This window comes from Eucalyptus grandis, chromosome 6 (assembly GCF_016545825.1).
Source record: "Eucalyptus grandis isolate ANBG69807.140 chromosome 6, ASM1654582v1, whole genome shotgun sequence".
Taxonomy (NCBI): domain Eukaryota; kingdom Viridiplantae; phylum Streptophyta; class Magnoliopsida; order Myrtales; family Myrtaceae; genus Eucalyptus; species Eucalyptus grandis.
The window spans coordinates 3,208,449-3,232,060 of NC_052617.1; the positions used below are offsets into that span (position 1 = coordinate 3,208,449).

At 40.8% G+C, this 23,612-nt stretch overlaps 2 protein-coding genes, 1 long non-coding RNA gene and 1 other non-coding gene across 4 annotated transcripts; 2 read left to right on the top strand and 2 right to left on the bottom strand.

The window, feature by feature from the left end:
• Positions 1-862: 862 nt before the first annotated feature.
• Positions 863-8,475, bottom strand: LOC104447821 (casein kinase II subunit alpha-2). The gene is made up of 10 exons (XM_010061549.3): positions 8,214-8,475; positions 7,105-7,234; positions 5,191-5,385; positions 4,695-4,852; positions 3,570-3,660; positions 3,425-3,490; positions 2,715-2,797; positions 2,172-2,235; positions 1,979-2,047; positions 863-1,260 (listed from the first exon to the last, which is right to left on the bottom strand). The coding sequence occupies exons 1-10, from the start codon at positions 8,297-8,299 to the stop codon at positions 1,201-1,203; spliced, it is 1,002 nt and encodes a 333-aa protein (XP_010059851.1). The 5' UTR covers positions 8,300-8,475; the 3' UTR covers positions 863-1,200.
• A 7,455-nt stretch (positions 8,476-15,930) lies between these two features.
• On the top strand, positions 15,931-17,500 carry LOC104447819. The gene is made up of 3 exons (XR_726140.3): positions 15,931-16,101; positions 16,595-16,694; positions 17,205-17,500. It is a non-coding gene; the product is annotated as an uncharacterized LOC104447819 (long non-coding RNA).
• An 898-nt stretch (positions 17,501-18,398) lies between these two features.
• Positions 18,399-18,471, bottom strand: TRNAA-CGC. Its single transcript has one exon. It is a non-coding gene; the product is annotated as a tRNA-Ala (tRNA).
• Positions 18,472-18,681: 210 nt separating this feature from the next.
• On the top strand, positions 18,682-20,406 carry LOC104447818. Its single transcript, XM_010061545.3, has 4 exons — positions 18,682-18,884; positions 18,964-19,087; positions 19,828-19,889; positions 20,016-20,406. Exons 1-4 carry the CDS (start codon positions 18,882-18,884, stop codon positions 20,205-20,207), a joined length of 381 nt encoding a protein of 126 aa, XP_010059847.1. The 5' UTR covers positions 18,682-18,881; the 3' UTR covers positions 20,208-20,406.
• Positions 20,407-23,612: the final 3,206 nt, after the last annotated feature.

Here is a 23,612-nt window from a genome sequence, read left to right on the forward strand (position 1 = left end):
TTTTCTCATGATCTAGATCTAGGAGTTTAATAAGTATGTTTTCAAAGATTCGATACTTTTGTATTGTATCTATATTTAGATTCACTACCTTATGTAGGTCCTTCGCCTTTAGTTTCATTGGTAATCGTAGGAGTTCTGATGTTTTGCAACCATGAAAATTTGCTTTTTCAAATGATAGGGTTACATTTGCTCAACTTGTTTTGATTGTCTTCATACGGTAATGTAGAGGAAGCCGTATTTAACCGTGCATCACCAATTCGCCACGCCATAATTACTAGAGAACGAATTTTCAATGTGTTAATTATTGACAATGATATGAAGTCTAGTGATCGATGGTCAATTATTTTACATGACATATTTATTGTTATAGACCGAGTATGTACCTATTATGCCTAGTTGATTCTCCTTATTTTCTGGATTTGCATTTGTTTTGTAGTATTTTGGGTTTGGCTTTACTTCGATTTACTTTGCTATGAAATTGATGTACTTTTTATGTCTTTTTGAGCAATAAACATAATTTTCTTTCGACCCCCAAAAAAAGAAAAGAACATTTTCCTCTCGTTAAGCGCAAGAAGAGAATTCACAAGGTGATCTACAAATTCATTGTAACATAGGAGGAAGAAGAATCTCTCCTATACATCTGGAATAGGATGTCCTAACCGGCAGGTTTCTGTTTAATCCCGAGTGCAGAAGACGGCGAGTTCCTACCAATAATTAGGAAAAGGATTCTGTTCCCTCCATTGTCCACATCCCACTTCACCGAGCACAGCCTCTCGCGTTTTCAATCTCAATCGCGACGCTTGGAAAACAAGGAGGATGAAAGAGTCCTGTACAAACCCATGCCACGCAGGACAAATTTGGATACCGAAACACGTTGACAGGAGTCTCATGGCAAAAAATCAGTTGGGAGTACACACTGATGCTAAGTCAATGGCAAACATCGTCCAAGCAGTGTTTTATAATAGCAGGCAAATCAGGATAATCTAAAAATCAGCACTAGCCGTACATTTTGATCATGTCCAAACTGAATGACCAACGTTGGTAAAATTCAAGGCACATTCTGTGGCCCCGGTTTGAGAAATGGAAACGCTAAAATCAATTTATGGGGCAAAATTTGAAGCTATTCCTGGTCATAAAGATTCGCCAAGGAAGCAGCCCGAACTAGAATAGAGTACCATGGTTGATGACTCATGGAGCGGTTTATTGTGTCCTCATCCTGCTGTTCTCTGCGGATCTTACTTGGGAGAAGTACCCATGAGCCTGAAAAAGATGAATATGTTGACATGAGCCACTCTTCCAAACAATAAGAACGTATAAGGACTTCATGACTGATGTCGCTAAGTGAAAGCCAACATTAGGAATTGCAAAATATAAGGAGTGTTAGTAGTTAACCTGATCACACATTGTTCATTCAAACCATTTCATGGCAAAGTTTGAGCTAGCATATATCCCACATCCAATGATTTAAGAGCATAAGAAAGGGGCATCAACATAAACAGGGGAAACTAATCTTACCCTCCAGTTTTATTTTTCTTTGTTTCACTATCTCGTGTCCCTCAAATGGCCGGAATTGAAGAGAACGAGTAGTGACGCATATAAACTTGAGAACCTAATTCGCGGAAACATAGCAACATACTGAGGGACAGCCGAGAGTGAACTCTTCCTGTATTCACTTCTAAAATATTGACAACCATTATTCACAGGGTGTACCCACAGAGAAAAAAGAACTATTTTGACAGAGGGAGCCATTTCGACTATAGAGTTGTAGGATGATACAGAACCTTTAGCACAACAATAGAAGGGTTCAAGAGACACTCCTCTATATGATCCTAATAATCAAGTGTCCATGTGATTATCACATACACAGAGGCTTTCTGTTAGTTCCATGGTCCAAGAGGGACCAAATTTGTGGATGGCAATACCTAATAGACGAAATGATTAGTGATAGCATGAGGGGCAGTTTAGCCCAAAAACATACCATTGCTTCTCTTGCTGTAACCCTATCCTGATGGTCGTATCGGAGGAGGTGGTCAAGAAAATCAATAGCCTGAACATATCATGTGATCAAGAATGAACAATCAAATAGAGGCATACAACAAGAAAAACCAAGGAAACTAATCAGAAATCCTTTTGGAGATTTTCAGAAGCCAACATAATGACAGAAAACTAACCTCTGGAGAAACAAGATGCTGATTATCAGCATTAATAAATCTGGACCACGGTTTCCGGCTGTGCCTGCAATCACCAAGTTATTGGAGAAAGGTGCCACAAATAGAATAAAGTTCTTAAACATACTGTCCTGCTGGATTTAAAAGGCACAGTGCAATTAACAGCTTCTTGAAACGCACTGAAGTTGAAGTTTCAGTTCAGACTCCGGTTTTTTAGAGAGCCTAATTCGAATACATGCAGATTATCAGAGGATATAACTGTATCTCTAACACCCTTCCCAACAACAAAAACAACTGTTTTCAGAGGTTGCAGCCTCCATTCTATTCAGGAAGCATTGTCCAAACCTGAGTTAAGCACTGATTTTTTTTATTACCCTATTCTCAAAGAGGTTGGATCTAGTTAGACTTGTTTGCAAGTGGCAATCTCTGCGAACAACTTGCCCCAACTTTACACACCAAAAGCCATAGCCAACTAAAACCTAAAAATATGTGAGATAGGATGATTAGCTAGCATCTTAAGAAGTAAATGAACAGAATATGGAGAACCTTCCAACAAGAGCTTCTAGCTGTGGATCGATCTCCAAGTGGTATTTGTTCAGATATGCATTTAGTTCATCTGTCCCAAGAACCTGCAGTGCAGTGCATATGCGACACAAACAATTAGAAGGAAATCTTGAATACTAGTTTGAGAAGGCAAAGACACTGCCACACTGACATTATAGATGGTATGCTCATCACTCAGATCACGGTCCACTGCATTACATCGATGTCTAACACCAGCTGAGGCTCTAAGTATGTCATCCTATTAGCTTGTGTGTGTGTGTGTGTGTGTGTAATATCTTGATCAAATTGTGCTTGTACTCCTTAAATACAGATGGAATTGCACTTTCACATTCTGCCGTCTCAAAGGCAACAGAAAGTATTTCCAGATAATGAGCAAATCCAATTTTGCCCATTAAAAAGGGGTCAAAATTTGAATCCTCGAATTTATCGAAGATCATCTGACAAGTGGTTTTAATATCCTCGATGTAATGCAGGGCTATGATTATTAAGGCCATATCCATAGGGTCCATGCCTGGAAGCATGACCACAAGCATGTCGAAAGTTAGGACAACAAAGATTGCCGCTTTTAATAATATAGCAACATGCTTTTGTTCCTTATTCCGAAAGCTTCTCAGTAGCTAGCTCCTGAATGTAACTCAACCACCAAGCACATTTCAATTTAGATAATATTGGCCACAGAGATTCGACATTACCTTGGCAATTTTGACAAGCTGGTCATGGTTGTCATGGCCATAAAAGAACGGCTCCTTCCGAAATATCTGCAAGGATGTTTGAACGCATCAAAATTCGTTAAAACAAATACTTTAAATGCCATTAAATTTGACAGTACTATCATACCATTCCTGCAAACATACACCCAAGGCTCCACATGTCCAAGGAATAATCATAGTCCTGGAGGTCAACAAGCAACTCTGGACCCTTAAAATATCTGAAAGTAACATATTCTTTAATTTTATGCAAAGAGAACACCATAGTGAAGGAATTCTCATACAACAGAGCATTAATATTCATATACTCTAAATTATCACCACATATCTGACGTAGTTATACAGAATCCAAATGTGTCAAGTGGAGCCTCTGAACAAAAAGTATGAAGTTCATCTAAGACACCAACAGGGGTATATTCTTATACTCTAAATTATCACCACATACCTGACGTAGGTAAACAGATTCCAGATGCAATAGTTAATATCTTTCATCAAAATCTTGGTACACTAACTGGATTATCCAAAACACAATAAACAAGAAAAAGTACAAACAAATATAAAAAGCAGAAAGCATGCCATCAGACAAACAAGGATGATTAACCAGTTCACTTGAGAAATCATCCAACATTTCCAGTCTCCACACAGAGATATGAGCCTATAGAACAGACCCCATTCAATTAAGGTTATCACAAAATGCATGAGCCAGGTAATTGACTAATCAACATGCAAACCGATAAGGTTGATTAATAACCCTCAGAAAGAGTGATTTCAAGTTAAACAAAAAGCAAGCTCCTTAAAATCCTAAAATTGTCTTCATGGAGCCAGTTGTAACCCATAATGTCAACAAGATTGCTAGAAATAAACAGTGTACCAGTCACTAAGGAAGTAATTCACAGAACACCAAACTAAAATACATGGCTCCACCTTATATGGAATAGTTAGATTCTTCAAGAGGGAAATGGGAGGGAGGGCACGAAATCAGTAGGTAATCAGTTGGTCACCATTAACTCCTTGCTAAGAGAAGATCATTTCTCAAGGGAAATGCACCAGCTTGTGCCTTTGAAATCTAAAAACTAAAATATATAAAAGTTTCAGTTTCTCTTATCATAGCAATAAAATCGTAATTGCTGATGTTACTATGGAAGGTGGCACATAACACAATCGGTTAGTCTTTACTATACTTTCTTTGGAAGAAGGTACAAGATTCCAACAAAATCAAACGAGTATATGAGTCCATGGAATCCATAATCCTTACCTTGAAGCTACACGGACGTTGTATTCTTTGCCAGGATGGTAGAATTCAGCAAGTCCCCAATCAATCAAACGGAGCTTCCGTAATTCATGGTCAATCATAACATTGTGCGGCTTGACGTCTCGATGCATTATGCCTTGTGAATGGCAGTAATCTAATGCCTGAAGTTAGAAAGACGCTTAAGCCATTAAGAAGCGCCGAGAAAGTACTTTAATCTATGAATACTAAGGCTTGTTTGTTTAAAATTAAAGTTTAAGCAAACCGCCAAAATTTAGAATATTATCCAAGTTTCAAAAAATTATGAACAAGATATATGTGAATTTACGTGTAGTGGTTGGGATTAGAAAAATTTAAAGTGCGTATGTTGCAAGATTTAGCTTAATCAAAAAGTAAATAGTAAAAGTCTATCCAAACTCACTTTATTTTCCATAGGAGATGCATTCCTAGTAAAAGAGACACAAAGCCAAGATGTTGATGCATCATTGAATAAGAAATATACCTTAAGAAGCTCATATATGTAGTATCGTATGTCATAATCTGTCAGAGTGGGGTACAAAACTTTAAAGTCTGTGCTGTTCACATATTCAAAAATCAAGCTAGGGGTTTTCGAGTGCTGATCTCTGACAATATCAAGCAGCTTCACAATATTAGGGCCACCACAGAGATTCTGCAGTATTTTTATTTCTCTTTTGATCTGCAGAGATACAGACATACCCCCATATTAGAGCACAAGATGATTGCAGCAAATCCTATAAAGGTTACCAAAAGTAAAATATTCAACTGTGAGAAACCAAGGAAAGTAGACTCATGAATCGTACAAAAGGTGAAAATAGTAAATATAAGAAAGCGAAAGGATTCAGAAATCAATGAAGTATATATCTATAATCAATTGATTGTCTTCTATAGCAGTCAAATACAGGATATTGACAATCATGTTCGCTTAAAACCAAAGTCCACACTAACATCAAATTATAAAGTCACTACTGCCTAGGTACTCTCACAGGCACCAAGACAGGGATACAAAATTTCTTATCATCGTTAAATGCCAGGCGTGGACGATAGTTTAAACATTAATATGGTGCAACCAATCAAGAGGACATCAATAAACAAATGCTTCAAGGCACGTGCAGAAATCGATTTGTAGAATTTGAATTGTTCTGGAGATAGGACCTGCAGAACAGATGTCAACTTCTGTAGATATAGAAAGGAGATTATAAACATATCTTCTCCATCAATTCTGTGCAGTGGAAGCACGATCAATGACACACTCTTTATATTTTCATCTTTATTGTCTCCATTACATTAAAGGAGTCAGTGCATTTCCTCGAAGTTATAGCACGACAAATTGATCTATCAATTTTAGTTGCTGGTAACTCATGGATATTGGAGGCAATCAATGCTTGCTCATACGTGTGCAATCTTGGACACATGAACTTTTAGAACGTTTAACATTTACATGTCGAAGAGTAAATGAAATGGTATTTAGGGATTCGACCAGCAGTGGGGCACATTCTCCTTATCAGTTCACCTGATGGCTGCTTTGCCATGAACTATCTGGAAGACTCAAATACACAATTGGGCTAATCCTTCCAACAATAGAATACAAAACTGCACTAGACAGACACCTTAGAGATTCTATCCACATTGCACCACATCAAAGCAAACCAAAGTGAAAAGATGTGTTCTTATTAGAAAGCCATTTAATATGACAAGAGACACGACTTTAGGACAATGGAAGAGGATACATGAGATGAAATAGCTTGAGCTCTTTGATCAAAATACATCTTAGCTAAAGCCAATACAAGTGAGTATAGAATTTGACAACATTAACAACTCAGTTTATGAGAGATTGATAATGGTACCCCTTACAACATGGAGTGCAAGTTGAATCGTTATATCAAAAAACACGCAGTTTCTCACTTTACATGCATTGATCAAATTAATATTGAATAAAAGTGCTAAATGTGTGGTGATACTAATGATTATGAGCACCACAAGAAACAAATGACATATTGAACACCTGCAGAACTACAAATAGTTTGCCTTTAATCTGTCTAAAAACTAATTTAGGCCACAAGACTAATGATCTTAATCTTAAATTTCAGGTGATTTGAATGACTTCACCAGAGCAAGAAGGATTGGTAGAAGAAAGAGGATCTCATTTTCAACAGCTTAATGCCATGATCCAAAGTAAAGATGATGGACCCCTGGGTCAAATTTCCTAAAGTCAAGTGAGTCGAAACACCTGTCTAATGCATTGTTTAAACTTCAAAAGTCCAAGCACAACCATGAAGTATTATATCAATTATACAGAAGAGTATGTTTCAGAGAATGACCAACCGGCATTAGTCTCGCAACACATATATCCATATTGCTAAGAAATCCGAGTGGAAGAAGTAAATGCAAGAGTTACCTTCTTTTTCTTAACAGGCTTGAGGATCTTGATGACGCATCTTTCATTATTAGTGACGTTAATACCTTCAAAAACTTCACTATATTTTCCTCTCCCAATTTTTCTAACTACCTCATAGTCATCTTGATCTCTGGCCATGGAGACAAAGAAGAGCAGGAAAACTTTATTATAGATTGTTCAAATTTTCCACAAAGTCAAAAACATTGAAAACACGCTTCAGCATCCTAGATATAGAGGACAGCATATAGGTAAAGAGAGCAGTACAACAAAAGCCAGATTTCTCATCCATCGTAACCTAGGAAAAGTTGAAGACACCTGAGAGTGAGAATAATCAGCAGCTCTTGCTAGCAGCCAACAAATATCCAGATCTCATAATCCACCTTGCAAAAGATACTTAACCTCAAAGAACTCCATTGATTCAATGACATAATGACATAGAAGGGACTCTTAATTAAAAACAAAAAAGAAACCCGTCGGAGCAAAGCATAAACAAAAGACACATCACTGCCATATCATCCCTCCCAATAACCCCATCTGTCTTACAACATCCACCTTCTGACTACTAATCAAACCATTTAGCACGCACATTAGAAAAAACTTCAGCCGAACCAGATCACCGAGCACAAAGGCGAACAACTGATCCGCTCAAGCTTCGTCTAATCACCAACTAGCTTCCTCAAGCTAAAACACTACTCAACTAAACCCCCATTTCGCATCCTCCACCCAAATTCCACAGCGTGCGTGGCCATCAAGACGACATGAACCTCGTCGCCAACGATTCGCATCCCTACAGAACGAACTCAACAACCGCAGCCGATCATAACGACCCCACATTCCCTTCGCCGCACCCACACGACCCAAATCCAGCAAAGCCACAACACCGCAACCCAACCTACCCTAACGCGGACCCAGAACAGAAAAAGACGAAAAAAGAGAAACCCATCTCGAAAGCCAACAGCTTTAGCCGAAAGCCGAGAGCTTTAACCGGAAACCCCGCACGCGTCACGGCCGAACCACGTCCCGGCGGGCCGCCGCCGGGGACGGAACGGAAGGAGACGAAACGCGGAACAGATCGGAGGGGGGGGGAAGGGATTCGGAGCGGGCTTTACCCCCACTGGACGGTGAGCGCCTCGTAATCCCAGTAGTCCCTGGTGCGATGCACGTTGACGTCGGCGTAGACGCGAGCCCTTGACATCGCGGCAGCAAACCTCGAAAAAAAAAAATCCTTCAGTTGACGAGATCAGGACCTCGGCGCATCGCAAACCTTTATTAGCAGCGAGCTACGACGCCGAAAGCTTCCGAAACTCGTTTTTCTTGAAAGAGACTCTTAAAAAAAAAAAATGATTGAATCTATCGATCCCTGCGTTTTTTCATTTTTTAAAGGTTTTTTTCCATTTTCTTTCGTTCGGGTTTTCTTTTTTTTTTTTTTTTGCAGCCGGAAAATATCTAACGCGGAATATAGAGCTATCCGCTCCCCCCCTCAGATAATGCTACGTCAGCTGCAGCAACTGTTGACAGTTGGGATTTACGTGGAAATCACCGGCCATTTTGCACTTGCAGTGCTGCAGAAATTAATCGAGAGAGCTACTTCAACTTCCATAAATGGTAACCTTTTTTTTTCTGGTACTCGCGTGTCATGTACATAAATAAACAGGCTCTTCGGAACTACTTTGGCACAGCAATTTCGAAGATCTTTGACAAACATTTCGGTCGCTACAACACTTCCAAAATTACAATGGTTTCTAAAAAATGGTTTCATCTAATTTTAATGCGATTTTTTAAGCCGTACATTAATGACTATATAAATTACAGCACTTTGCTTCGTAGCGTAATCACACCACGACACGGTTATAGCCACAAATTGTATCGAACTGGCTCGTAGACATCTAAACACACCCGTGTCTTTTGTTTTACAAGCAGCGAAAAGGCCAAAATGTCTGAAAAAATAAGTTTTGCATTTTTCTCAACTTTCGATGACCTTCGGAAGATCAATCAATCGAAAAATTTGGATGGCTAATAAAGTTTACGACTTAAAGCCAGGGAAGGAAACTTTTTGCTTTTCGAAAGCCAAAAGTCATTGATGGAATCCATTCAGACCCCCCACCACCTTCATTGACCGTCCTGATCCCATGAACTAACATCCTTTGACCGAAAGTCCTTGGTTGGCAGTCGACGCACCGACCCAGGATTTTCGCCCAAGTCAGAATCGAGATCTCGAGGGCCCCGACATGGGTCCAAAGAGGGTCGATTGCGGGACTCATCCGCAAGTGGGCTTGGGTTGGCTTGGGGCCTCGAGCCAATGGGCTTTGGGTTCGAGCGATTGGAACCCAATGGCCCGACTTGAGCCCAAGGTCAGCCGGACCCAAGGGCCTCCGGTGGTCGTACTCGAGGCCCTCCCAATTGCTTTGTTATGATGTTTTAAGTTTTAACATTGATCAATTGTAGCGCATGTCACGTTTAAGAGTCGAGTCCAACCAAATGCAGGCACATTGTTGGGTATTTCAGCGGTTTTAGAATATTAGGATACATGGTTGATAAATTTTAAAACTTGTCATAAAAGTGTAATTAAGTCATAAACTTGACAAATTAATACAATCAAGCCATTCTATTAATTCCGTCCAATTTGGGCAACGAAAAATGTTGCCCTGATTTTTTTCTTATTATTTTCTCTCTCCTACATGGTGCTAATGTGGCTAAAACAAGACAGATAACTCAAAAAGTAATTTGGTCCATTTTAATATTTTATGTAAACATAAATTAAATCAAATTAAAAAACATTAAACTAAATTTTTAAGAGAAGACAACAAAACTAGCAAATTAGCGTGGTTTACAAGTCCCTCGCCTATCGTTGCAAAAGGCTGGCAATGGTGGAGTGAGAGTCGGTAGACCCAAGCCAGTATATTATATTGGGGTTTTCACCCTCCATTTGTTATAAGTGTATCGATTTTGTAGTTTTTGGTAAGATTAATTCAATTTAACGAAAATTAATGATGGCTAAATTTATCATGAGTGTACCGATTTATTATTTTTAGCGGTCAAAAAATTAATTTGAAGTAAATTTATCAAAAAATAATAGATAATAAAGAACAAACAAGCTAGATATATATGGTTGAGTATCATAAATTGTTAATTTTAAGAATCAGAATACGAAATTTGAACTAAGAAACCCATCATTAAGTTACATATTACTTTATTCGGGATGAAAAAGTACGTGGGCATCATCATTCTAACGGAAGCCAGGCGACATCGAGAGAGGTTATGTTCTAGAATTCTTCAACACATGTAAGCCCTACATCGGGTGTGGCAGCCCATTGCCCCACATACCCAAAGGGTGCCAAGTGTAGGGCATGAAAGAATGCTATCATGATTGAAACTTAAATGTTCGGTAAGAAAGATAAACGCACATACCACTTGAACAATTTTATAAGGGCGCATTTATTTGTGTTTTTGTTTAAAAAGTGTTATAAGAAACAGAAATAAAAAAAAAATTTTATTTTTGTTACAAGAAATAATTTTTAACCAAAAAGACGCGTTTGGTAAATTTATTTCAGGAATACAAAACAAATAGAAACATGTTTGGTAAATTTGTCTTTTTTTTTTTTTTTGTTTCTTTTAATTTTTAAATATTTTTATTTTATTTCTTTTTTCTTTTTCTTTTTTCTTCTTTTGGCCGATCGTGGCTTCGGCCATTGCCGACAATAGGCCGACGAGGGCTTTGCCTCACGGATCCGGGTGAACCCGAGCACACCCAGCCAAGGCGAGGCCAACCGTCGCCGTCGTGGGCGAGGCTCGGCCCGCCTTGGTTGGGTGAGCTTGGCCTCGCCCCAAATCTAGCAAGGCTAAGCATTGCCAACCCTAGCGAGCTCGAGCTCGCCCCCAAGGTGAGGCCGAGAGCGCTCGCCTCACCGAGAGCTAGCGACGCTCCGGCGAGGTTGTCGGCTATGGCCGAGGCCGGCGACTAGCCAAATAAAAAAGAAAAAGAAAAGAAGAAAAAAAAAAGAGGAGAAGAAGAGAGGAGAGAGAAAATTTGTTATTTAAAAGTGTTTAGAACAAAAAAATAACTTTTTTTGTTTCTTATTTCCGTTTTAATTTTGTTGGGAACAAAAAACAGATTTTGAACAAAACGCAAACAAACGCATTTCTATTCTTTTTTGTTCACTCCCTAAACAAAAAAACAGAAAAATATGTTCTTGAACAGAAAAAAGAATACAAACATGCTAGCCCTAAAGTTCTTGAGCATGTCTTGATCAAGAATGACTTAAGTAAAGAAAATGACCCCATAACATAAAATATTTAGAAAAAGATAAAGAAAAAAAAAAGCAAATGTATGTGAATTCGACGTGGTGTTATTGAAATTTCTCAGTTAAAAATAAAGAAGAAGATAAGGTCAAGAAATTTATATATATTTAATGAATAATACATCGATTTATTTATAAGTTTTATAAGATGATTATTTAAGGTATAATATATCAATCATATACAATCAAATGAGATATATGCTTAATCTTAAGAAATATATATAAAAAAAATCGACATGATTATTCAATGTTTCTAATATAAGAAATTTGTCTTATAAAAATTCCGAGTACCTCCAACATTTTCCAGGCGTACGATCGGACCCGGCAGCCACACACGTGGGGCGAGCCGATCGAGTCAACCGTCGACATCCCCAGCCGAAAGGAAGTCCCAATCGAGGCGAGTCCCACCACCGCAACGGCCGACACGCGGCGGCCAACCGAGCCCCGCGATCTCCTCGTCGAGTGGCGAACCGACACAACCCATCTTCTCTCCCTCTCTCTCCTCACCAAGAACTCCTTCAGGTAGAGAGAGAGAGAGAGAGAGAGAGAGAGAAGCGGGGGAGAAGATCGTGGCCTCAGCGTCGTCAGTCGATCTGCAAGCGTAGACAGAGGCATCTCCCTCGAACAAATTTCTCTTTTTGCTTTCTTCTAATTTAGGCAAATTTTCGTTGACGCCTACGGTCCTCAGGTTTGCACGCGTATAATCTCCTGGCCTCGTCGGGCCTTGCCGTATTTGTTTTTGGCAAGCGAAGAAGACTCTCTCTCCCTCGCCTTCCCCACCCTCTCTGTCTCTGTTTCTCTCCTCCGTCGCCGGAGGAGGACGTTTTTTTCCGGCGACCCTTTGCGCCGTCGCGGGACGAGAATGCGGTTGTGGGGCAGATTCAAGCACCCTCTCAAGAATGTCTGGCTCGGCGTCGCCGCGCGCCTCGGAATTCGCAAGAGCGGTAATGTCGCCTGGCTTGAGATGTCTTCGCGGTTTTGATTCTGATCTCTTCTTGATTCTGTTCTTCTTCTCCCGGAAATGGGTGTCGGAGCATTGAGCGTCTGCTGTTTTGGGTCTGTTCCTTCTGTGAAATTTCGGCGACCCGATTGGCGAAATCTAGTGTGTATGGAGGGATTGTAGATCAAAGTAGATCGTTTGTTTTTTCTTGTTCCTGCATCCTATAATTATTTTCCCTGGTTTGATTAACATTGTTCGATTAGGGGATGCTGTCGGCTGATGGCTAAACAAGGTATTTAGCGGATTCGTTTTAGGGTTATACCCAGTTGGAGATTGTTATTGTTGTTGATAACCAACCTCGTTCTGCTTCACAAAAATTGTTTCTTGGTCTCTCGTTTTCCTCGCGCTTTCTGATTCAATGTTCATGTTTTAACCCTTCTTCTATCAGAAATTTTCTGTCAGCTATGGTCCCGATTAGAAAAGGGCGACCCTGACGATATCTCGCCCTCTTTTCTTTTTTTTTCTTTTCCTCTTCTTTTTCGTGTGACGATACTAGTGCATCTCCCTGTTGAAAATATTGTCTCCTTCATTTTTGTTTTGGCTAAATCTTTTAGAAGTTGGATGTTCTGTTCTCACTTCTCAGAGAGCGTCAGCTTTGTGCTGATTAGTACTGCAGTTGTTAATTCGTGATTTTTCTTGTGTTGAGTGAATTAAATGATGATAGCAACAAGCAGCATGGTTATTTTACTATTGATAGGAAAGAAGACATCGCTTACTTGCGCTTTTTTCATTTTGCTACTTGCTGTGCGTTGAAGGCCACGATGATTTGTTATGGCGTGATGCTTTCGTTTTGCTTCCATTCTGCCTTGAGTAGGATTTTCTTTTTCTTTCCGTTTTGTTTTCCTGATTTTATTGGCAAAAGCTAAGCTTACAAGGAGACTAATGTAAATGAGTGGCAAAAATGGGGATCTGCCAAAAACATCGTTTGAACCAAGTTAGCTGAATTTGAACTCATGGAAGGACCGTGTCGTATCGAGTGCTTCCACTTGCCTTATGTTCTTTGATGATCGTCTGTTGATTCCTTTTAGCTACGTCACTCTTTTATGTTTTGCAAATCAAATCTCCCTTACCATTTTCTTTTTGTCAGACACGCCAGATTCTGCATCATTGCTTAGTTATCTGTTTGATTCAAGCATGGTTACTTTTAGGTTTTGACACCTTTTCTTTGGGGAAATATAGGACACCTGAAGCTGCAACATGACGTGAGGAGGTGCGAGTATGATGATGTGCATGTGATGTGGGAGATGTTGGAGAGAAACGAGCGGGAGATTTCCCAGTCCTCCAGGCGGATCAAGGAAAGATCGTTCTGGAGTATTTTTGGATGGGCTCGGTGTGCTCCATGCCTTCACCGCAGCTTCTGATTGATATGCCTGAATCACTTGCTCGCAAGCTTTCTGATTGCACACTGGTGAAGTATATCCGAACAGAGAAGCGGCCAACTAGAAAATAAGAGAGGATCCCTCCCATATACCGGAGTTTCTTCTCACCATCAAACAAGCCATTTGTAGATATCAAAAGTGCCTCCCGGATGGATTTGATCCGTTCCTCTGTTCCCTACTCGCTATGCCTGGGCTTCTATGAATTAAGTTATAGCTCCGTATATACTCCCTTGCTTGTACTAAATGGGAGAATATAATCTACTATTTACGTGTATATTACTAGACTGGTGCCTCATCTACTCTTTTCTCTCTCTTTGCTTCTCCTACTTGAGTTCTTGCTTTGGTCATATGCTTGAAAAGGCATTGCCAGTCGCCGTTGCCGAGACACCAAACCAAGCCAAGGAACAGCGTTAGCATTTTTCCCATCACTAATGCCTCTTAGGAGTCCTACTATCTTTTTGGCTGGGGTTTTCCTTAAGAGTTGATGCTTAAGTTATTGAAGATTTGCTTAAAAACATGTTTGTGTCGAGCGGGTCTCTGTCGAAGGCTCTGGCAATACTAATTGTCATAGACAGTAGATTACATACCAGGAGTGTCGCCGATGCTCCGAAAAGCCAAACAAGTTTGTCGGCTTTGTTTAGGTGGTCGGTCGGCCATATCACTATTGCAACATTATTAACCGAAGAAGTCAGTGTAATTACCGGTCGAAAGCAACCGTTTCTTTTGGAAGTTTGCTATATTATGGGGATGCATTACTCTGATCAGCTACTAGGTGAACGGCCCCTTCAGGATGCATTTTGACTCGTCTGATTGATTCCGAGGAAAGGTCGGCAGGCAGGGACGATCGTCACCCGAATTCACTGATTGACTTCATTGTCTCAGTCGGCTATATTTTTCTTTTCTGGGTCTGTTAGTCGGCGATAATTGCATGATGAGCCAAATTTATCATTTGATCAGCCAATTACAATGAAATACCTGTCTTAAGAAACTGACAAGGCGCACATCGTGATGTATGGAATAGACATCTGGAAGCTGTTGTGGTAGTTATCGGCTGTCTTATTTGGAAGCTGATGATCTCAGTTGAAAACGACCACCTTCGGTAGGTGCTTTGATGTCTCAACCACCAGATCCGCCATTCCCTCCCGTCTCGATCTCGACCGGCAGATTGCTTGATGAGTTTGGTCAATCTAAAGTTAAGAAAATGTGCCTGGTCCACTTGATCGTGAGGTGTGGCGAGCATTTACAGGGGAAAGATTGTAGAAATCCAAGGAGGATAGGAAGAAAGGAATTCGATGTGCGTGATCCATGTGCAAAACAACTGCTGAGATCCTGACCATACGAAGAAAGAAACCCGTGAATGAGTGAAGAGAGGAGAACGAATTTGAGACGTCTGCTGACATCAATCGAAATTTAAGATATATACGTTACTTTGGATTACACTATATGCATAGTTTTAATAATGTTTAATCAATATGCTTATCATGTTAATGTTAAAAAATTTATAAACTATACATTGTGTTCAAGAAATGCAAACTTGCACACTATTCAATCTTAATAATTTGATTATACCTATTCTACTACTTTAGAAATTAAGTTAATTAAAATTCCCAATTTGTTCCATTCCCACAAAAGGATTCTTGCAACCAAATACATTAATATTTATTCCATTTTCATTTGCACAGTTTACCAAATGAAAAGATAAATTATCATTCTATTCTATTCCATTCCATTCCATTCCGCCATCCCAAACGTAACATCAAGACAATAGTGTCTATAATATGTTATAACTTAGCATGCTTCGTGGCATTTCCATTCCATGGTGCACGAAACTATGTACATAGACAATTTTGGTGGAAGGTGCCATATACACTTCTTCATTGATTAGATAATGAAAAAATTACAATGTTTAAAGTACCGTTTATTCTTGTGATACGGACGATGGAATGGGTTCAAAGGTCAAATGTTTTCCTATTTAGCATTAGGTATGTTTAACAAAGCTAACTTGTCGATAATTCATAACCAATGCATGATCAATCAAATAAGATCGCAAGGCTTATTGATAATTCATAATCAAGAGCTAAGTCTGATTAAGAAACGTAGGGCTCAAATGGAGAAGGGGCTAAAAGTAAGGGGGGCAAATTGCAATTTTCCCGTTTTGTGGCGGTTCTCTGTGTCGTCTCTTCCGGCTGCAAAGTCCGAGGTATTCGAACGCCGGTTGAACGAACTAGGGTTTTACAGGGCGGGAAGGGAGAAAGGAATGGGGGCACTCGAACGTGTCGAACTCGCATCCGAAGAACTACGGTCCCGGTTCTCGCGCTTGGTACGTTGATCTCTTTTGCCTTTCTGGGTCTGTGTCGCGCGCGCGCGCGATGTCGATAGCAAGCAAAATATTCGCGAATGAGAACCGAATCGAGCTGTCCGATCGGTTCATTGCATCTTGTTCCGGGACGAGGATTGCGATGGCATGTCTGTTCCCCTTGTGGCGTGGTGGTCGATCGATTCTCGAAAAGCTCAAAAGAGGAAGAGAATCCGAATCGGGTCCTTGTGGTGCATTCGTCAAGCCGAACCAGCGACGTGGTGTTGCTTTTTCATGACTAACATGGGGTTTCTCGGGATAGTTAGGTCGCCGTGAACTTGATAGGGAAGACTTAGGGCTTCTTCATTCGGTTGGGTAATCTAAAGTTCCAATTTTGTGTCGGTTTCTGCCGTATATATTTGCTTCGATGGTTTTTGGTGGCGATATGAGATAATGCACGTGTAGGGGATGTAGGTGCATTGCCTGAACTCTTTTAACATTCTGTGGTTTTCCGCAGTCGAGTGTGTGGGAACCCTCATGGTTTGATCAGGAAGTACGGGCTGATGTGCTGCCGGCAGTGCTTCCGCAGCAACGCTAAGGAAATCGGTTTCATCAAGGTAGTTCTTTTCTTTCCTGGCCAGGTTTCTGTTCCAAAAGAGCGGCCTTTCGTGTAATCTTGTCACGTCATATGCTTGTGACTTCCATTGCCATTTGCCAATAATCAGTTCACCACTAAATAGAAATTCCATGTAAAAAGTCTTTCGTGGTTATTATTCCCCTTACTCTGTATTTTGGCTGCATTACTGTAGATTGCCAGTGAAAAAGTGAGTCTGGATCACTTGGGTTGAGGTGGTCCTTCATGATTCTCCCTACCCGATGCTTTAGGATCTATTTATGGAATCAAATCTTCTCTAATCTAATTAGTGAGATTTGTCTTGGCGAACTTTGATACACCTGTTGCATTAGCAAAGTTTTCTAGACCTTCTCATATTTGTAAGAGTTTGGTTGCGCCATGAGTATGTGATGGGGCAAATCCTGTGCATTTATATTTCTAGAGCAGCGATTGTTTTCCTCTGCATTTCGTTGAGTAGTTTAACAAAAGTCATACCTTTGCTTCTGTGTTGCAGTGCCGGTGATGGCTCGGTGGAGATGAATAAAAATCTTCTGATGTCTTGCTTGAGGAGTAGCCCTTGCAGCAGCCAGCTGGTTTCCTCATGTGTGGAAGGGCTCTGAACTAAGAGTTACCTGTCTTATAGTCGGGTAGTCGGGGATAGTAATCATCTGACATTTGAGCTAATTATAGAACGTTAACTACATTCTTTTGTTTCTTGCATCGGTACTTACCTTTTGGTCTATTTAAGGTCATGTTTGTGGTCATGATTTTGGCTGCGGTCTGGCTTAATGAATGCCTTCTGTGAGAAAGCAGGAATACTCTTTTGCTGCTCTTGGTCATTGAATGCGCGGCGCTCTTGGGACTTGGTCTCGAGGATCATTATGAACTGATGGTAGAGATTCAAGGAATGAAAACAAACTGGCTAAGGGCAAATCCTGTCAGATCAAAATTAGGATAGCAACATCTGGACTCCCGTAACCAGAATATGCTACTTGACATACAATGTCAAAAGGGTAAGTGCGCGGCGAGTGAGTCTCGAGTTTAGATTCGTAGGCTGAGACTATGGTGTCAGTCCTCAGATATCGGCAAAAGCTTTGCCTTGGACAGTGATGGCGCTCATCGCATGACTAAATTCAATAGATCGCTTTCCCCTTCCTTCAGGGGCCACGGGCATTGCAAATTCGACCTGCTCTCTCTGCGGTCCGTGCCTTTGCTCTGCTCTGCCCAAGATCAATAGCAAGAACACGTCTAGCCGATGATGGTTCTCCGTTTGGAATGCCGTCTCCAGAGTGCTAATTTGGTTCAGGGACAAGCACAACCGATACGCAATGTTAGCCGGGATTATGAGACTCTTGGCGCTATGTTCTTCTGTCCCTGGCTCGTTTAAAAACATAACTGGAGGGGCCGAAGAAAAGAGAGGCAGCTTTGTCTTGTTATGATAACCTTCGCAAATGGGGAAACATCAAACAGAGCCAGCGCTGCACTGTTTCCTCAAAGATCCCCGAGAGATCTGCGCAGAAAGTGGAAACTCTTACTGCAGGAGATGATATCTTAGATCAATCCGGATCCATGTTCGCTTCTGTCATTTATTAATTTGTCTTTGGGCATTCAATTCTCGCAACGCAACTCAAAATTACAATTCGAGGACGTGTAAAAAAGAAGGTCAAAAAAGATTCACAATGGGGTGACAAAGAAACGAAGATGGTAGTGGAGGTGCGGGGAATCGAACCCCGTGCCTCTCGCATGCGAAGCGAGCGCTCTACCATATGAGCTACACCCCCTTGATGATTAGTCACTCTAATTCATCTTATCTATACCTTTATTGTACGTTTACCGCCTTGTGCCTTAAATAATTCAAAATGAGTAGTCGCTGTTGGCGTCCCAAGAGGTGCCCGGGCCCCGAACGGCTCGCATTCCACCGCGCCCATCTGCAGCGGAATTCAAGTCTCTCCTGCTCTGGTCCTGCAACCTCTGCTTCTTTCTGTCGCCAGGTGGCGACCGACATTTAATGCGTCCCCATGCATGGACCTTCTCATTGTTGCCTTCTTCACTCTCTCCGTCACCTGAGCTCGGACCACAAGCGGCGTAAACACAGCGTGCCTCGCTTTGATTGCATAACGACAGACACGCGCACACTCGAGAACATGGTGGCGTCTTTAAAACCATCAGAGAAAAGGCTCCACCGATTCTAATGGTGTTCTCTTGCTCTCTAGAATCTTGAGTCCTTTGCTGAGGAAGAGGAAAGTTTTCTGATCTGGGTTTTCGGTATCCAGGAGGAGGATTTGCTTGGTTTTGACTTCTCGAAAGGCACCGTAACAGCAATGAGGCTTTCAAGCTTCTGGTGTGTCTTCTTTCTCGTTGGGGCAGCTTTGACTTTCTTGGGTCTGTCATCCACCGGTAAGTAAAATCCGAGTCTTTCGCCATAAAGCGTGCTGTTAGATTCATCTGTTTTTTCAAATTTTGGGCCTAGAGATGCGTCTCTTATTCACATACTGTTGTATATATTTCTTGGGGTTTTCTTGCTCTGATTCTTGGTGTTTCCAGACTTCCTAATTTCGGGGGACTTTTACTCTGCATGTCCTGCCCTTTTAATTTCTTTGGGACTGGAATTGAGGGTAACTCGTCATCTTGATAGCAAAAAAAGAACACCAGACTAACGAACTGGGGTAGGGTGATTCTGCGGTCCCTGAAAGACTTTCTGATCGTTCGTATGTCATGCAACTTTGTTGGTATAACAAGAAAGAGCACGTTGCAGTTGCATGTCGCGTTACAACTAGGGAATGGTTCCATAACTGGTCCTGTTTCGGTCCGGAGCAGTTCTTTTCTGCCAGGATCATGGAAAAACAAATGTCTTGTTCGTATCCAGGATATCAACTGCGACATTTGAATTGCTCATCACATGCAGATAATGCTATGATGAACCCCTTTTTTTATTTACTGCAACAAATGTATCCCTAGGGCATGGCATTAGTCAAGAATGATCTCTTTAGTTTTAACTGTTCGAGGCCAGAATGATGTATCTGTCTACAGAGAAATCGGCCACTTACCAGAACCAATATCTAGCAAACTTTGCAGCACGGATTTAAATCTCTTGTGCCCCGGTCACTGATCCACAGGCGACACTTACTTAATTACAGGTGGAGTTGATTTTGCTGGTGCTGGCAGTTTGGCCAACAGACCAAGATGCCGGAAGCTGAAGGTACATTGCCTGAGTTGATTATGCAGCCGAACTTATAATAATTTCTTTTCCCATTAGAACACCCCGATTGAATTTTTTATTTGTGCAAGATGGTTACAAAGTTTCTTCTGTTACGTCGAATTGCAGGAAGATTGGCATATTCCTAGCACTCACGCGAAGGAGAACACTGGGAAAGCAAATCTGGAGGATTATGGCCCAGTCGATCCGGTTCCAAGCTCAAAGGCGTCGATAAGGCCTGGACCAATCGACCACGGCACTCCTCTCATGCCATTCATACCAAAGCCTTCACCTCCTAGTCCCACCGAGAATGGCGGGTGAGTTGGATCAGCCAAAGAAAGAGCTGCTGCTTCTGTGCTGGGTTTATTTCAACTTAGGTACACTCGGAGAATCTAGCATGCGTCATCTAAAACATATCCATCCTGTGTAATCTTAACTAAGTAGTCTAGTTATTATGTGCATTACGTTGGCATGAGTACATGTTCGTACCCTTTGATGTACATGATGATCTCCAATAACATCGGGGGCGCGGCGTCCCTGATTTGTAGAAGCCAAGACGTGTGCTTAGGTGCTCAGATAACATAGTATATCGCCGTCAGCTCACCAATGGACACGGCCCGGTTTCCTTGTTCCTTCTTAATGCGGATTGGATGGGAGGACTTTAGTCCATCAACCTAGTTACTACTTCATTCACCGACTTAATTGAGCGACAAGTTTTTATCACTTCTTTCCTTAGTGAACATGTTTTTATCTCCAAGCAGAACGGGCCAGGCCCAAATCTAGGCCTATTGGTAGCCGAATCAAGAGGCACTCGAAACATGTGGTAGGCCCTCGCTTGCAGCACTGACTTCTACATCTATGCAAGCTCTCATGGAGCACTAAATTGCAGCCACTCGAGTAAGTTTTTTGGCGGCGATTCGTGTCGATCAGAGAGACGACGCAAAGCTACGATATATCATAATAGGGTGTCGATCAGAGAGACGCAAAGCCACGATACATTATAATAGGACTAGATAGAGTATGATAAAAAAATTCATGAATTTTACTATATCCTATTATTTGAATCAGTATTAAAACTGAATACTTACATATCCTGCCATGTCCATTCTTATAAACAAATGTGGTAAGGTAAGAATTTCTCGTGATTCATTGTTATAGAAATAACAAATGATCTTTATAAATCAATCTAGGATTATTGTATGATCTATAGCAAATAAGCTCATTCAGCATTTCGGAGCTACAATTTCAACTATAACAAAAAATGTAAACGAATACCAACAACATCGATGAGATAGATCAGCTAATGAATGCTAAATTTAGTAAAAGAGAGAAAGTATCGTGATTCACTTTCGCAATTCCAAAAAATACAGTGCTTGCACTCTCTTGCCACTTTCGTGAAACTTCAACACAAACCTTAGAGCTAGGGAGGAGGAGTTTAGTAGACTTTTGACTTAAATTAGAGAGCTATAGAGGAGAAAGAGTTGACTCTCGAATCTATTTTATCATGGAACTTTACCTTGTTTTTACATGATTTATATAAAATTATTAGGACCTATACAAGCCAAACTGGTCTTGAGTTCTTCATTGAAAAACGTTTCCCAGAGTCTCATCCACGTCATGTTAAAGTTTCACGATTTTTTGATCTAATTTACTTGATGAATGCCCTTGATTTCTATAAACAGGCGAGTTATCCTTTTTCTATCAATTTTGGATGAACTCTCTTTTGTAACCCATCCTTTTGAACTAGTACCGCCGATTAAATGTTTTCTATCATTTCTCTGGCTTACGAAGGATAGTTGATGGTGGACACCAAACTATTTCTGTACATTAACTCAATGGATGGCATGTTTAAATTGAATTATTAAATTGCTGCACCATGGTATGAGTGTGTTATTGGAAATGTCGTTGGTCCTTGGGACAACAATACCCCAAGTTGTAATAGGGATGCTTGAAGGGATAATTGAGTTCCTTTGGACGCCTAGGGGGTGTAACACAGTTTCCCCAAATGTCCTCGCAATACCGGATAGGTGTGAGATGCTCGAGGGGTAACAAGATTCCCTGGAGGATGGTGACAACTAATTCACAGCAAATATGATCATTGACATTTTCAGATTTTATTTAAGCTTTGCTTGTTTGCTGATTTCAAAGGAAACGTTTTTCACTTGCTATGTTGATTTTAGAAAAGGTTCTCAAGCAAGTTGATATCATAACTATCTTATATATTTGGGAAAAAGCCACCAAAAATCTTAAATTTTGCCCAAAATGACAAATTTACCTCGAACTTTTTTTTTTATATGAAAAACCCCAAACTTTGCTAACCGTAACACATTCACCCCAATCTTTTTTCATGACACAAAAAAACCCGAATTTATATCCATTTGACACATTTACTCTAAACTATAGGGTATTTTCGTCTTTTACTTTTTACTCTAAACTATAGGGCCTACCATTGGGCCCAGTACTAATTGGGTTCGTTGCCATCTACGCATGGATTGGTGAGCGTCTGATGGGGACACTCCCACTCTCGGACGTTGCCATCTACGCATGGATCGGCGGGCATCTGGTGGGATCACTCCACTCTCAGGCAGTGACGATGATGGAAACAGCGAGGTCGAGGAGGACGAGGGCAGGAGGATGAGGAGAGCATTTTTTAAAAGACCAGCGAGTGCGGTTTGAACACGTTAGACAACCTTGTAGATAGACAATATCATGGTCGAAGTGATATAATTAATGGAAATTTTGGTACAATCCGAAATAGTAATATTTTTGGCTGATCTTAGTGTACTTGATTTAGGTCGCCAAAAGTATATAAATAAGAAGGAAATGAAAATTGCATGGTTTTATATTTTCGCATGCATTCCTTTGATGCCATATGTGCTAGATTGTGATTATACACTTCCGAGTGCCTAAAAAGGGGAAAAAGTTGGAGAGTTACGTTAACTGTGACGTTCTAGGAGCATCGATATAAACTTTATATCCACCTCCATCTCACCTCCTTCAGAAACTAATTTTCTCTAGGCCATACTTCCTCTTTCTCCGACCTTATCCTGTGTTGGGTGGGGACCGAACACGAAATACGATAATTTTTATTACATCCCGACTTTAATCATGACGACGTCATACACTTCAACGACGAATTCTACCCCCGTGGAGTCGCCTTTTTTTTTTCCCCTCTCCTTCCATCCCAGTTGGACAGACCAGACTAAAGTAATCCAAAATCATCGTTTTCGAGTATCGCATGCGTGGATACATATACTTGGTTTTGTTTTGTGGGAGTCAAAGGGACGTTTAGACGAGACGGAGGGATCGGGTGGGATAAAATAATACAAGGGTTGAATATCCCCAATTGATTCCGAGAGGGCGCACGCCCCCTGATCGAAGGGGCCACTGGAATCTCGCACTCCACCACCCTTTTCATACAAATAAAATAAAAATAAAAAATTCTTTTATCGTTTTTGCAAATTTCGTAATTGGTGACGCTTTGGTGCAGCCTCCCTCACGCCCCAACATCAAAAGAAAATCGAGATTTTATTATTCGACCGATAACGATATAATTATTGTGGTTGCGATTATTATTTGATTGCCCCCTCGGTTGAGTCGCTTACGTAGGTAAACCCGGGAGCTTGCAAAAATCTCTGCTTTCTTTCTTTTTTTATTATTATTTTTTTTAAGGTGCTGCGGAATCGGGAAGTGAGAGTTGAAGGTATCGGTCGAGGTGGGGCCCGC

Bases quoted from the DNA above. Each gene is read 5' to 3' on its own strand.
- LOC104447821 (XM_010061549.3), bottom strand. From the start codon at position 8,299: ATGTCAAGGGCTCGCGTCTACGCCGACGTCAACGTGCATCGCACCAGG. The intron at 7,235-8,213 runs GTAAAGCCCGCT...CTCCATGGCCAG, and splicing joins GCGCTCACCGTCCAGTGGGG to AGATCAAGATGACTATGAGG. The intron at 2,798-3,424 runs GTAATGTCGAAT...ACTGCACTGCAG, and splicing joins AGCTTGTCAAAATTGCCAAG to GTTCTTGGGACAGATGAACT.
- LOC104447818 (XM_010061545.3), top strand. The intron at 19,088-19,827 runs GTAAGTAAAATC...ACTTAATTACAG, and splicing joins CTTGGGTCTGTCATCCACCG to GTGGAGTTGATTTTGCTGGT. The intron at 19,890-20,015 runs GTACATTGCCTG...GTCGAATTGCAG, and splicing joins CAAGATGCCGGAAGCTGAAG to GAAGATTGGCATATTCCTAG.